Source organism: Lemur catta, chromosome 3 (genome assembly GCF_020740605.2).
Source record: "Lemur catta isolate mLemCat1 chromosome 3, mLemCat1.pri, whole genome shotgun sequence".
Taxonomy (NCBI): Eukaryota; Metazoa; Chordata; class Mammalia; order Primates; family Lemuridae; genus Lemur; species Lemur catta.
This window is the reverse complement of record NC_059130.1, coordinates 91,813,912-91,829,598: the sequence shown is the minus strand read 5'-3', so window position 1 is coordinate 91,829,598 and position 15,687 is coordinate 91,813,912. Positions and strand designations below refer to the sequence as shown.

Genomic DNA, 15,687 nt, shown 5'->3' with positions numbered 1-15,687 from the left:
AAACCCAATTAGTTAATAAAAATAGACTATCCATTCTTCTTGGGGTTAGATGACACTCCTTTCCTATTTGATACGTACGCTGTTCTGTAGGAAAAGCCGATTCAAGAATTTGCAACTATCTCTAACCTGCTATACTTAGAATTCTGTTCCTTTGCAGAACGGGTTAAAATTTTAAGTATTTGGTAAATGTATAACTATTATCTGTTTTACCTGACTTTACTGTGTTGGGATCATAGTATGCAAAACCCCATTTAAAAAAATAAAACAATCTGAAGTGAAATCTTATACCTACAGATTCATACTAAACAACCAACTAACCAAACTAAATATTCATAGCTTACACAGAAATAAAATCACACTTTTGCTACCTGCTTATTCATTTCTGTGACGTTTATCCACACTTTGTTTAAGCCCAGCTCGCCAGATTCAATCTTCTCAAGTTGCTTTTGTTCGCTGAGTAGTTCTTCATTAAGTTTGGGGATCTCTTGGAATGAGCTTTTCTGATTAGATTCCACTAAAAAAATAAAGAACAATAATAAATAGCCATAAAGTTCCTTCATGGCCTTAAGATGCAAAAATAATCATATAGTAGGAAAGAAGATGGCTTAACAAAAGTTAATTCTGGGATGATAATAACTGAATTCATATTTATCAACTACACTGTTATTTATGTAAATGTATATCTTTAACACCAATGCTCCATTTTAACTGGTGCTATTTCACTACTGGAAATGCAATTTTTTTTTCTTTGAGACGGAGTCTCATTTTGTCACTCTGGCTAGAGTGCCTTGGCATCATCATAGCTCACAGAAACCTCAAACTCCTGGGCTCAAGTGATCCTCCTGCCTCAGCCTCCCTCCTGCCTCAGCCTCCCAAGTAGCTGGGACTACAGGTGCGCACCACCATGCCCAGCTAATTTGTCTATTTTTTTGTAGAGATGGGGTCTCGCTCTTGCTCAGCCTGGTCTTGAACTCCTGGCCTCAAGTGATCCTTCTGCCTTGGCCTCCCAAAGTGCTAGGATTACAGGTGTGTGAGCCACCTCGCCCAGCCTGGCAATACAACTTCTAAAAAAGTTAGGTAACTAAAAGTCATAAAGAATATGAACAGAAAAAATTGGATTTGAATCTCAACTCTGTAACTTACTATGATCTTGAGCAAATACTCAAATTCTTAGAGCTCAGTTTCCTCATCTGTAATATAGTAATAAAATATACTTCATAGGATTGTTAACATTAAGTGAGAGAATGGCTATAGCACTTAACACAGCTGGCCAGGCATGCAATAAGTGATAAATAAATCTTAAGTACTAACCAGTTCAATTAAGGAGACTTTTGATTAGTCAATGAAGATTTATAAAATTTACTCCATTAATGCTCAAGGTGACATTATAAGTTATACTTATAGATACTTAAATCTATTTTTTCTATCTTAAATTGCTCAACTGCAAGGTGGTACTTTACCACCTTTCAAATACTATTATGAGGACTAAGATTTTTAATCTTTTCATAAATAGCAAATAGTGTTTTCTTAAGTCTTAATTCAACCCAAAAGCCCAAATGAAATAGAAGATAAAGGAACATGCTAGGTGAAGTACAGGGTGAAATTTGGCCTTTCTTTTGGGAAAAATATCTCCTGCATGGTTTAGAGACTTGCCAGCCTGAAAGCAGAGGCCTGAAAGAGTGCTTTCTCTTCTTTCTTTAAAGAGCATTTTTCCTTGTCTTGGAAAATAAAATATTGATAATGGCTGGTTCTTCAGAATAAAGCCTACATCATTTTTTAAAAGTCACAGACTGATTAGTTACTATATGCTTTAAAAATAAAAAACTGGCACGAAGGATCTATATAAAACAGTTTACTAAAATGTAAGCTCCAAGACTTTGTTTTGTTCATTTCTATATAGTCAGCACTTAGAATACTCCTGGCACAATTCAGGCACTCAATAAATATTTATTACCTGAATAAATCTGGCCTTTGCTTGCCTTCCAACCACACTTCTCATCACTCTACCTACCTCTTCCGTCTACTTTCTAGCCAAGCTGATCTTGCTGATACACTAACCTCTTAAGCCTCTGGGAACATTGCGCATGCTATTCCTTCTGCCTAGATGCCCTTGGCTTGCCCTTTCTTCATTGCTGCCACCTTAGCCTAGTTAATTCCTTTTAAGATTCAGCTTAAATAGCCATGTGCCCACCTTGGTCCACTGCTACCTCTTTATCACTCCAAACTCTACCAAGCACTTAACACATTGTGCTGTAACTGTTTACTGATCTGACTCCTTTATCAGATAGAGAGATCTTGAGGACAGAGACTAGATCTTACTTGGTTATGTATTCCCAGGGGCCAGTACAGTGCCAGGTACACAGAAGCACTCAAATGCTCGTCCAGTGAAATAATTGTAAGGTGTAAAATGGAGTTATTGTTATACTATCAAGTTAAACAAAGAAAATTCAACAAATAAAAAACCCAAACAAGTAAACACTTAAAAACAACAAAAACAACACAAAATCAGGGGCGGTGGTGGTATCCTTATTTCAAGCAAACCTACCATCTGAAAATTCAGAATAACTAAAAGAAATTAGATATTTTCATTCACTTTTCAAAAATGTTCGACAAAGGATTGCATTATAAATATTAGACTTCCTAGGTGCTTTTTCATGTAGTACTTGATTTATACATGGTTTGCAGGAATATATCCATCTCACAGTAAGAACATTTTACCACTTAGTCTGAATTAATGCAGCTCTTAGCACTACACTGAATTTCCTACACGTTTTCAGTTAGGTTATAAAGAAAAACACATCCCACAAATGTCTGCTATCCCAAGTGGTCAAACACCCTAAGGGCACGGGGTGGTTAGAGGGAATCTCTCCCTTTCCTAGAGTCTATATGCATTAACTAGGAGGGAGAAGTGGAAGAGGAAATAAGAAAAACACATAAATAACCTGGGCTTTAATGAGTAACTAATAAATATATATAGCTGACAATCCCTGAAAACACTCTGAATCCTGAGGATTGTATGTCCCAAGAGGGGATCATGATCATTATTTGATTTGGGGCTTTTTAGGAGAGACAAGCCAAGTAGAGGCACTTGGATTACAAAAACGGGAGGAAGTGTAGCAAACAGCTTATGATTACTAATTCATATTTCTTAAACATGGAAAGCAATTAATTTAAAATTTAGTAGTTTAATACCCAAAAGAATTTACTTAGTTCTTTTGATTTCCTAATCTTTAAAATCAGGAAATGGAAATTTCTGTATACGCCCTTCAAACAGAACATATAAAGCTAACAGCAATATTTTATATTTATATAATGTCTTTACAGTTTGAAATAAACTTTTATGTAATTAATTATTAAACAACTTGCTACTGAGCCCCTGCACTCAGCACCAGTGTGTACAAAGACCCCGAAGCTCTCAGTCTAGTGGGGAGTGAGGCATGGTCACAGAATTACTATACAGTGTGACAGATATTAAGACAGGAATGCCCAAAGTGCTTTGGTAGCACAAATACATCTTTATGTTTTCTGGGTAAGAAAATGAAGCCTCAGAAAGAGTAAGTGACTTGTCCAAGTGTTACAGCTAGTAATGAGCAGCCGAATTCAGTCAAACCTTCTGCTCCTAGGACTGGTACGCTTTCTACTATACTCCAGAGGTCACAGATACTTACATCTCCTAATGGCCTTGTCAGCACAAGACCATTTTTAAGTTCTGTGCTAAATGACCAAACCACTACTTTGTCTGTATGGCCAGAAAAGGAAATGCCTGACTTATTAATACTTTCCTTCTCTTCCAAATTCTTTTCGTTTTCTCTAGTGTTTCATAGTTGAGTGACAGAGAGGGATGGGTGGGAACAGAATTCTTCCTTAGAATAACTGTGGAGGTCTTCTGAAGTACCTGGTTCTGGAAAAAGAATACTGACCTGAGAGTTTCAAGGCCAGCCAATGCTTTTAGCTTATGATCAAGTTACTGCTTGGCCATAAAGACAAATGCAGAGCCTGTCTGCTTTGCCTTCTGTTTCAGACATTTTAGTAATCCCTCTTCCTTTCCTCAGAAGCACCTTGGAAAATTTATTAAAATAAAGAACAAGGGGCTCTGAATTTCTCAAAAAGGCACTAGAGCCAGAAAAGTAGGTGGTCTTATTTGAGTCAGTGAATCCCAATCTCCTCTTGAAAAACAAGAAATAAAAATTGACTTTTAAAAATATATTTAAAATAGGCCAGGCAAGGTGGCTCATGCCTATATTCCACACTTTGAAAGGCCAAGGTGGGAGGATCGCTTGAGGCCAGGAGTTCAAGACCAGCCTGAACAAAACATCAAGATCCCCTTTTCCACAAAAAATAGAAAAATTAGCTGGCCACAGTGGTGTGTGCCTATAGCCCCAGCTACTCAGAAGGCTGAGCCCAGGAGTTTGAGGTTGCACTGATACTGCTGCTGCACTCTAGCCCAGGCAATAGAGTGAAACCCTGTCTCAAAGAAAAAAAAAAAAAATAGACACATACACACATATATAGAAGCATAATTCAAAGATATATTATTTAAACTTAACAAGATTGACTCCATTTATTGAAGATACTGGTTTTCACAAAAAACTCTTAGCAAATGGTCTACAATGGTTTAGCCTATGGACTGACTGCCCTAAGACCCACCTTCTACCCTCCCTCAGGAAGTCCTGCTTTTACACATTGCAGGTGCTGGCGTTTCTATTGTAGCAAATCACAGTCAACAAAACAGCTGGATTGACAATTCCAAATCTGCTTCACTCAGCTGACTGACAAATGTAGTCCGGGTCCTAGGGGAATGCTCCTCAGTGGTAGAAAACAGGCTTCACAGTCCAGGTTATAACTCCTGGCATCTCCTGAAGGTAGTATAATATTTCCAGGGACTAGTATTAACAAGTGCTCAATACATATCTGTTGAATGATTGATTGCCAGGTCTATTACACGTGCAGGTACTACATTTTAAATATGTATTTCCAAACAAAGAAATTCCCTGAAAAGCTCAGCTAAGGTATAAATTACATGGGTATCCTATAAACACAGGCACAAAACAGTCAGAGAAAGGAATCCCTGGAGGGTGGAACTGAGAAATATTTTGAAATATATAAATAAATAATTGCCATATGTGATCAAAACAAGGTATGGCACAAGCCTAGGAGACCCAACTAACTATGGAGAGATGATGGCACAGATAGGTATCTTCAGTGGTTATTTATCATCACTGTTTCTGAGAACCTCATTTCCACGTTATGATTACTTACATACAAAGAAAACACAGGCCTTAGAAATGCCTTGCAATACTGTAAGAACCACCATTAAGGAGGAAAAATAACTACAGAGTACAAATCTCAATCTTTCTTATACTGTACTCTGAATTCAACCAGTTGATAGAACATATAGGTTGGGATGATTCTGGCAGAGAATTGTCGCTTACCTAATCCTATTCCTTGAATCAGAAACTCAGGAGAAAAACCAAAGGCAGTACTTTAACACTTTTTTTAAGCACCATCCCCAGAAACATCATTAATACACTAAGGATTACCTATTCCTAGATCAAGTTCAAAACTTGAATAACCACAGGCAACAAAGGGAAGCTGGGGTGAAGGAAAGAGAGGATGTTGTGATCTAGGCTTAAGATGGGAAGTAAGAACTCTAATTCCAGTTCTGGAGCCAGATTTCTTTATGACCTTGAGAAAGCCTTGTGGTCAGTTTCCGGGTGTGCTAATGCTATTAAGGATAGGGTATTTGTAATTAAGTTGAAACTGGTTCCTTTGCTCAGAAGATTAACCTTTGAAACATAGAATCAAAAATGTCAGTGTTGTTAATAAAAGATATTTAAGTTAAATGTGGTTGAAGCCACTATGCAAACACACTTTTCGGAAAAAGCAGTTTGGATATGTAAAATACAACTTTACAATTTAGAATATGTAAAACTCTGTGACTTGAAAAGCCCCTTAAACTTTAAAACTCACTCATGAGACAAATATTCCTGCTAGTTGTACAGTGTTCAAGGTAGGTAACATTATGGTTACTTTAAGTCCTTCATGAATATGTAATTGAGTTCAAAGAATCACAAAGGTTTCCTAAAATTTTAAAATAACTACACTCATTAATAGCATTTAAAGTTTTTTTCCTTGAAGTAGATAATGTCACAAACACAAACACAAGCATAGCTAAGCATAGGAGAGAAATCTATTAGTTCTTGCTTTAAGCTTGAAAACTCGTAAGTATGCAGAAAACCAGCTCTTCCAGTATTTCTACCAAACTTCTTTTTAGAGTACCGATCAATTCATTATCAAAGGGATCTATGGGCACTTAGAGAAATGTGTGTAGGCTTACAAAGAGACTAGGAACAGTGACGCAGTATGGCAGTGTTATGAACATGAACTTGGGCAGCAAGGGGGCAAGAGAACCAGGTAAAAGTCTCAGCTCTGCTATACTTAATCACTAGACAAGGTATTATAATACTTAATCCTTCTGAGCCTTTTTAAGTGCATGCAAATAATAAAAATAATACCCATCTCACAGGACTATTTTAGGACTAAAATGATTTATTTGTGACTTGTCACACAGTAGGCATTCCATAAATGTTGGCTATTATTATTGCCCATTCCTATGTTCCCAAATGGTTTTTCTTAAGAGGAAATCATTTGATAGGTGCTCCCACATTCTTTCCCAAATAGCCCTGTGAGATGGAAGGAAATAACCCATTGTTGTCATTGCCACTTTATAGTTGGGGATGTGCAGGCCACAGGTGGAGATTAAACAAGAGATTAAACTCCTGGACCTTAGCTCTTCCTCTCTGCACTCTAAGCATTGATTTGAAATGCTACACTTGTTCTGGTGTGTAAACACTGCCTTTTAAAAAACAAATCAGTGTTACAACATTCAAACTGACAGCTGAGAAAGAGTATAAAAATGCTGAAAGGAATTATAATTGCTTCACCAGAGGGGGCAAAACTCTTAATTCAGCATGGTCCACTTTGTCCTAGAACCTGGGAAAGAGTCTAACATTACACTCTGAAAATGGTGACCACTTACTTGTTCTAAATTTTTCCTTGAGGGCATCCAGATCCTCCTTGAGAGCAACCTGCATCCACACCAAGCCAACACAGGCTACAACACAGGCAGCAAGGATGACAAAACCACAGAGAGGATAACAGATCTTGCAGCATCGTAAATAGTCTCCCCTGCTCAAAAGAACAAATCCAAGAGTACAAAAGTTATGAGCTTAGCTAGAAATAGTACACATCTGTTGCCATGCAATTATCTTCTCTAATGAATAACCAGTGGATTTATCAGGGGAGGTAGGCTAATGCACTTAAATCTTAACAGCAAGTTGGAAATTGACTAAATAATATGATTTGTGAAGAGTTCACCTACTGGGTACAAAAGTTTCAAATGAAACAGAGGGAGGTTCTGTGGATGAGAAGGAGAACCTAATAGCAACGCAACTCACTGCCATTATCATCATCAATTCAGGAGGTAGGTCTTTGGAGACAAGCTCAGGTTATAAAAATACAAAGATCAGTGCTTCTCTGCAATTCCATCACTGCACTGTAATTTAACTATCTATTTCTCTCACTAATACACACTCACTTACTCCAGGGGATCTTGCTTCAGTTCACTGAAACTTCATAAACTTTTGAGCAAGTTTTACTGCAAATGGAATGAAAGAAATAGGATCTGCAGGTTGAAGTAGACACTTGGTGCATTCTAGCTTATTGGCTCAGAAGGAAGGAAACACAGAAAGGGGTTGTTTTTACACCAAACTTCAACTGGCCCTCAAGGCCTAAACTAACTCAGCAGCTTAACTATTCCAGGATTAACACTTCATCAGATCTTCACACCCCAAACCCAGGATTGCCTTTAATTACCAAATATGGCAAAGGTCATTAGAAACCATACTTTTCCTTTAGCAAAATAAAAGAACAGACATTTTAAACCAACCAGGCAATCTCTTCTAGCACCCCAACTTGCTGCCCAGCCCTTGCTTCCACATCTTCAACAGAATCCTCTTTTCTTTTAGTGTGCACCCTGAGGCGGTCCAGGGGCATCTTCAAGGTTCTCTTTAGCCCTTTCCCACCCCAAGCCCCAATTCCCAATGTCCTCAAAACCCGCTACTTGTCTAGTGGTCTCTCCACCCACAAGTGATTTGGGGAAAAGATGCCTCTTCTTTTTGTTCCCCTCCCTCCATCTGCTCTCAAGGCTCATACTTCCTACAGTATGTCCCTCACCATATTCCCCCATCACCAAGATTCAGACTCATGGGCAAAAAATAAGTAATTTGCAGTCTTAAGGTCCCTATCTTTCCTACATTGTTTTATAAAGGTCTAGTCCTGAAAGCTTCTCTCTGCTCCTCTCTCTCTGTTCTGAGCTTCTTTACCACTCCCTGGAATCTTGGCACATTCCCCAAATCCACACTTCCACCTTAGATTTGGAGCTTTTCCTTCTACACTTAAAGACAGATCTCTAACTTATCCTTCATTCAAGATCTGAACTTGCCTTCTCCCTAAAACCTTTTCTCCCTCTTTGCTCCAAGGTTTACTGCCTTTTTTTCTTCCTAAGGACTTCCTTCCTGTCAATTTGCTCCCTTGATAGTGCAAGGAGATGCCTTTTTCCTATCCCACCCCTCAGCACTCACTTGACAAAGCGAGAGCGATTTCCAACCACACTGAATTCCTCTTCCTCCTCGGAGGTAGACTCAGAGTCTGAGTCAGGAGGCTCCGTGCGAAGCAGGCGGTGGCTGCTTGAGCCTTTCTTGGGCTTCTTTCTCCGGCTGTCGCCAGCCAAGCCGATCAATGCATTGAGCTCTTTGCGCTTTTTCATCTTCTTGTGTGGGGTGAGTGGAGCGCCCACTCCTGAGCAGCCAGGTTCGTACCCGACGCCCAATTCTCTTGCTGCCTTGGAGCTGCCTTCCAGGGTGGGGAATCCCGGGCCAGAGCCCCCTGGTCACTCCCACCTAGGGGTGGGACTGACCAGATCCACTGGCGACTGGAGATGGGAGCCCAGAGGAAACTGGAACTCAGATGGGTGGGGGGAATCACATACAGATGGCCAGAGAGCTGGTGATCCAAATGGATAAGGCCCTAGGCATAGAGTGTCAGTTAAGAGTGTGAAAAGGGGGGGACAACCTCTGAATCCCAAAGGGGGAAAAAAAACCAAGTCAAGAATGAGAAATTCTCAGCCCTGATAAGTACGCAATATTTCTAAAGGTGCTCCAGGAGCTAGGGAAGGGCACACAGAATAGGTGTTTTGTATCTTCGGGACAGGATTTCCAAAAAAGAGAGAAAAGAAACTTATTCTTGAATGGGAGGGGAGGGGCGGGTGCAGAGCAAGAACTTGGGAACGTGCTAGTCCCTTCCTGGCTGGAGAGGTGGCAGAAGGGGGTCCCACCCGCTACAACTCTGCACTGCGTGGCCGCTGAGAAGATGCCGGGGCCAGGAAGCTGGCACGGGTCTGGGATGATCACCGTTTTCCGGCCTCCGTCCTGAGTCTGAAGGGAGCCCGAGACTGAGGAAGACCCAGAGCTCAACTCAGAGGGCTCGTCCTGAGAAGAGCCAGTCCTGCGCCAGGGTAGACCCCAGCCCGGCTGTTTGGGCCTGGGGGGCGCGGTGCTGAAGGCGACTGCGGCCCAGCCCACTTAGAGCACTCCCGCCTAGAGTTTGAGGTGTTCCAGCTCGGGCAACTCACACGCGCTGCCCCCAATCCAGCCGCGACTCCGGCCCTCGCTCCGGCTCCGGCCGCGGCTGCTCCCGACGTGCTGACGGAGGCGGCGGCGGCCGCGGGCTCCAGACCCGGGCCATCGCTCCTGCCCCAGATCACTTCCCCTTTGGCAGCGGCCACCGGCGCTGCCTGCCAGTAAGCCGTTCCCCCATTGGTCGCCCGCTGGACTGACGTCACGCCGGAGGCGCGAGGGATGGCGGGGAGGCGGGGCGATAAAGGGGCCCTGGCTCTGGCTAGGACCGGGTCCCACCTGCCGGTTAGACAGGCCCCGCCCCTAGGAGGGCCACCTGGTTTGTACCGCTTACCTGACCCGGGCCGAGTTTTGTTTCCCATGGAGGTGGGGCGGGGCAGGCAAAGCACCCAGCTCTCGGTTTGCATGGAATGTTCATCAGCCACTCAGGCCCCCAATTGTGAACTGGACTAACCCAGCCTGGAGGCTCCGCCCGTCTGACTCGCAGGCTTATTAAAAGTTTTGGCGCGTTTCAGATTAATGATCCAGTTTAACACATTAATTCATTCAATAAATATTCGTTGAGAAATTACTATGTGTCAGGAACTGGTCTGGGGATACAGCAATGAACTAAATAACCGGGGTCCTTGCCTTCTTGTATAGGGTTGCCGGATTCAGCAAATAAAAATACAGGTCACACAATAAAGTTTGAATTTCAGATAAACAGTGAATACTATTTTAATATAAATAAATCCCATGCAACATCTGGGACATCCTCATACTAAAAAATTATTCGTTGTTTTTTTGAATTCAAGTTTAACTGGGTATCCTGTATTTTATATGCCGATCTCTTCCTGCAGCTTACCCTCCAGTGGGAGGAAAACAGCAACAGGCAGACATATTAAACGTCAGGAGGTGATAGGTGTTATGAGGAAAATGGAAACATGATAAGGTGATGGGCAGTGCCCCTGTGATAAGGGGACATTTATTTGGTCAGAGGTGGGAGGGAGTGAGGAAATGAACTGAGCAGTGGCTCCAGGAAGGAGTGGCCAGGAAGACCGGGTGTGGGTGGACCTGAAGAGCAAGGAGTTGAGCAGTGAGAAATGAGGTCAAGCGGCAGGGGCCAGAGGTTATAGGGCGGTAAGGATCACTGCAAGGACTTTGGGAAACCTTGGGGGCTTTAAGCTGAGAGGGGCATTTTCTGGCTTTTCAGGTTTTAAAAAGATCTCTTTGGCTACAGAGTGGAAAAAAGAACTGTGAGAGTGAGGGACACAGGAGATCAGTTTGTTACAGTCTGGCTGTGATGAAGGTGCATCGATGGCGATGATGATAGACTAGGGAGGCAGAGATGGGGATGAAGAGCATTCTGGGTGCTTCTTGAAGATAGAGCTAACAATTTTTTGCTGATAGATTAGATGAAAGGTGTGAAAAAAAGAGAAGTCATGAATGACTCCAGGGTTTTGGGGTGGAACAACTGGAAGAAGGGAATTGTCGTTTGCTGAGATGGGAAAAAGCAGGTCGGGGCAAGCCCGAGAAGCCATTTCAATATTCAAACGGAGGTTATTTGGTATATGCATTGGGAGTTCTGGGCAGAGGTTGGGGCCTGAAATGTAAATTGGGGAGTCATCAGATGTAAGTGGTGTTTAAAGCAAAGTATTTTGAACTACTTGGAAGAAAGTCACTTAAAGTAATTTTATACCCATATTCTTATGGTGGAATTATACCACCTTTGTTTGGGGTTTCCCACCCAAAGTCTGGGCCTGCGTCTAATTTGTTTTCAAGTGTCTGGTCCAGAGGTATGCACCTAATAACAATGACCCAATAAATAAAGGATGACTATGTACGTGTGCAGTGTTGCATAGAGGTGTGAGTGGCATTTTGGAATAGAGAGGTCTGGGATTAACTCATGCCTCTAATACTTCCTAGCTCTATCAACATGGCATAATTTAATTTCTCTTTAATTTCTCTTCAGTTTTTCCCTCTGAAGTATGGGGGATAAAGACCTATTTCCTAGGACAATGAGATGATCATAACAGTGCTTTTGAAACCCCAAATGATGGCATAGTTGTTTTATTTTTGTTTTGAAAGCTGCACTGCCCAATACAGTAGCCATTAGCTATATAAGGCGATTTAAATCTACATTTAATTTAATTAAAATGAAATAAAAATCTTAAATTAGTTCCTTAGTATCACTGGCCACTGTGCCCAGCAGCCATATGTGGCTAGTGGCTATTGGACAGCACAAAACAGTACAATTCCATCATTACAGAAAGTTTTATTGGACAGTTCTGCACTAGCACATCCCTGAAGGACTGGGGACACACAGGTGAGGCTCCAGACTTCAGGAACCATTTCACAAACACATCCTGTGGTCACCAAAAGCCCCAGGCAAGAAAAATGGTTGGCCCGGGTTGGGTGGTCCTCCTGTGTCTTAGATGTCACATCCTTACCAAAGGAACCAGGGTCTGCAGAACCTAGGGGTATGGGGCAGGGCCAGGGATGCACCACCCCAGCAGCAATGACTTCTGTTCAGCCAGGTCCTGCCCTCTCTGCAGGTGGAGACCTTCCCCAGGGCTGGCCAGTGGGCTGGTCATGGGTGAAAAGGCTGTAAGAGTGGAGTTGACAGATAAGGAGATGCTTCTGCTCTATCTATCTCTTGGTCCTTCTGTCTGCCTGTTTGCTATGATCTGTAGATAATGCCCCTCCTGTATTGAGTAGACATCCCACAGAACGTTGTCACTCTTTGAAAGCTGCCGGCCAAGTATTTCTCTTTTCTCAGGAGCTCTTGGGCACCTCTCTGGCCTCCTCCCTTAGACCTGGGACCCTCAAGGCCAGGGATTAAGCCAATCCCCTCGGAGCTGGGGCTCCTGTACTGAGAGGCCCATGCTGCCCTACCACACAGGACTCCCATCTTCTTCTTTGGGGATGTTCATATCATGACCCTGTGGAGGCCTGTTAACCTATTCAAAGTTTGCCTAAAATGCAGTGTGAGCTTGGGGAAGTCACTTTACAGCTCTGGTGCTTCATAGTTCCTGTCTGTAAAATGGGGATAATGATATTTCTTGTCCAGCCTTCTGCTGAGTGTTGTTTAAGGGAGGAGTGGCATGAAAGTGCTTTTTATGCCATGTGGTGTCACCCAGGGTGAGTGCTTGTCCACTGAATGCCCCTGGAAGCTCTGTGGAGAAGCTGGGCAAAGATGATTTCTCTGTGCTCAAAATCACAGCCTGTGTAAGGGGAAAGCCAAGTCTTGATCACCTGTGCTACCTTGGAAGACTCAGCACAGTGCTTTCACTTGGGAAAACTGAGGCACAGAGTGGGGCAAATTTGCCCAGGGTCATGGTCAGAAATTTGATTCAGATCTCCTAATTCCTGGGCTGAAGCTCTTTAAGATCTCACAGTCCTCTGTTGTCTGGGATCTAAGGGTGTATCTGAATGCTGCCGCTTGGCAGCTATGTGATCTTGGGCCAATTAATGAACCTCTCTGAGCCTAAGTGTCCACTTTTGTGAAATGGTGGTAATAATAGTACCCAGGACTGGATACATAATTTGTGGGGACCAGTACAAACAGAAATTCAGGGCTCCTTTTTCCCTGTCTTCTTCGATTTCTCTCTCAACCTGTCACGCTGTTTATTATTCACTCTTTAATGTTGTGCTCCTTTGGGCCTGGTGATACCCACAAGGAGAGTGCAGACCTTCTCAGGGACGTGGGGGCCCTGTCTCATGACTGAACATGCAAACCCTCTCTTCCTCTCCCTGTGCCTGCATCCGGGCCCTGCCTAGGATGGAATGGTGGCTTGGGGTGGGGGTGGGGGGACAGGAGGGTAGTGGGGGAGGGGGCACAGTAGCTGAGAACCCATCTTGGGGAGGAGGAGATGGGGAGGTGAGAAAGGCAGTCCCATGTGTGTGCCAAGGCTCTGAATACCCAGCGCATACTTCATTGTTCCATTCACTTATGAAACACAATTTCAAAGATAGAATTATTAAGATAGAATTTCAAGAGGGTGATCATAAAGCATTGAACCCCAAGTGTGGAGCACCAGTCTGAGTAGGGGGCTCTATGCAGCTGCCCTGGTTACATGCCCATGAAGTTGGCCCTGAGAGCACCTAGCTCACAGAGTGTCTGTGCAGAAGTGATGTGCTTGACTCATAGTGAGTGCTCAGTAAATGTCAGCTGTTCCTTTAATGTGGTTATAAATTATTAAATATGATTTATTATAGATTTATTAAATGTGAGTTTGATGATGTCCCTGTTGTGGGAAAATATCTTCATTTACCTAATAGAAAGCTGCCACTTGCCTATAAGAACTCTCTTTGACATCATCTTTCTTGGTGCTTTGTTATGGTTAAAGTGGGGGGAAGAAACAGAAAGGAACAGAAATGAACCTTTTAAAATACTTACGCATCATGCATTTTTGCATTAATCCTCACTATAGTAAGTCATTCCTCAGTAGGCAAGCACCTTATTCTTGCTCTAACCAAGAAGGAAACCGATGCTCAGAGATTGAAAGAGGCTTGCCCAGGGACACACAGCTAATCAGCAGATGTGGGGGCTTGAATCTGGATCTGTCTGCCTCTGAAGCCTGAGTTCTGCACCCAATGCCCGGCGCCATGCTGGCAGAGCCCTCTGCCCCTGCCTGGGGCCTTTGTCAGCAGCTCATCTGGAAAGGGACCATCAGCCAAAGCCTCTCAACTCTCCTGGGATGGCCTCATCTGCTTCCCCCAGCTCCTTCCCATTCTTTTTGCTACTGTGCAGCAGCTGCTTCCTGTGCCCTGATGAGGGGCCCAAGGACAATGGGAAGAGGAAGGACTGGGTGGTAGGAAAGGGGCCAGGCATGGAGCTAAACAATGTCGTCTCTGCCGGTGGGTCCTAAAGAGCCGGAAGCAGCAACTGGTTCTCAGCATTATTATGGCCAGTGGTAAGGGCTGCTCCTGCTAAGATTCTCCTTCTATTCCAGGCACACCCTCCTCTGAATTGCTGCAAGCTTTTGTGCCTCTGCTGCAGCTAGTAGCCTTAGTTTCCTCATCTATAAACTGTGTCTTTAGTATCCACAACAGGGCCCCGTGCTGGGAGGAGCCTTCGGGGGCTGTTTGCTGAATTAAATTATTGGAGTAGATGAGACTCTAAAGAGCCTCCCAGCATTGTCCTTCACCTTGGTGATCCCATCCCTCCATCCCTCCATCCAACGCACAATCCTGCCCTGATGAGTCCCTACTGTGTGCGAGGTCCTCTGTGAGGCCCTGGGGTACATCGGTAATACTCAGGCTCTGCCCTGCAAGCTTTCCCAGGAAGCAGGCGATGCCACCCTCTTTTAGCAGGATAAGTACCACAGAAAGGTTTATAGTGTGTATGTGTGTGTGTGTGTGTGTGTGTGTGTGTGGCAGGGGGACATAGCAAGCCTGCAGTGACTAGGTTTACTTTAGGATGAGAATAATAATCCTGGGAGGAAAGAACTGTACCATGGGCTCCACTTCTATCCCCTTGCTCTGGGCTCTAGCCGGACAGGAGGCTGCAACTGGCCGTGGAAGGAGCCCTGGGCTGGGAGCGCTGGGTTTGAATTTCAGCCTCTCCCCTCACTAGCGATGTGGCCTTCTGCAAGTTCCTTTTCCTCTTCGAGCCTGTTTCCTCATCTGTAAATGGGAACTAACAATATCCACCTCCTGGCAGTGCCTGTGGTAAGGATTAAATTTAAATAGTGGATGTTAAAGGGCGTCTAGGGACTCGCTAAGTGCACTGAGTGGACAGGGAGGCCAGGAATTGGACTCTGAGAGATCCCATTTGAAGGAGAAAACTTGAACAGCACAGGCTGGAAGAGAAGTTGAGGAAGGGCCGTGTGTGTGTGTGTGTGTGTGTGTGTGTGTGTGTGTGTGTGTTTGAGTGTGTGTGTGTGTGCTCCTGCCATCCTGGCTGGGTGTTCGTGGATGAAGGAATAAATGGTGGGAGATGCTGAGTCAACAAGGCCACGTGAGGGACCCCTAGGGAAGGCTGCCTGGACCCTCCTGCGTTCTTTTCTGA

At 43.6% G+C, this 15,687-nt stretch overlaps 1 protein-coding gene across 2 annotated transcripts in view; it reads right to left on the bottom strand.

The window, feature by feature from the left end:
• Nucleotides 1-9,833, bottom strand: part of EFCAB14 (EF-hand calcium binding domain 14) — a 40,274-nt gene extending 30,441 nt beyond the window's left edge. For both annotated transcript variants that reach the window (XM_045545483.1, XM_045545484.1), the window contains exons 1-3: nucleotides 8,643-9,833; nucleotides 7,040-7,188; nucleotides 369-514 (exon numbers count right to left, since the gene is read on the bottom strand). In XM_045545483.1, the coding sequence (XP_045401439.1) occupies nucleotides 369-514; nucleotides 7,040-7,188; nucleotides 8,643-8,827 (480 nt within the window). In that variant the 5' untranslated portion in view covers nucleotides 8,828-9,833. The remainder of the gene's footprint in view (nucleotides 1-368; nucleotides 515-7,039; nucleotides 7,189-8,642) is intronic.
• Between the last annotated feature and the right edge of the window lie 5,854 nt (nucleotides 9,834-15,687).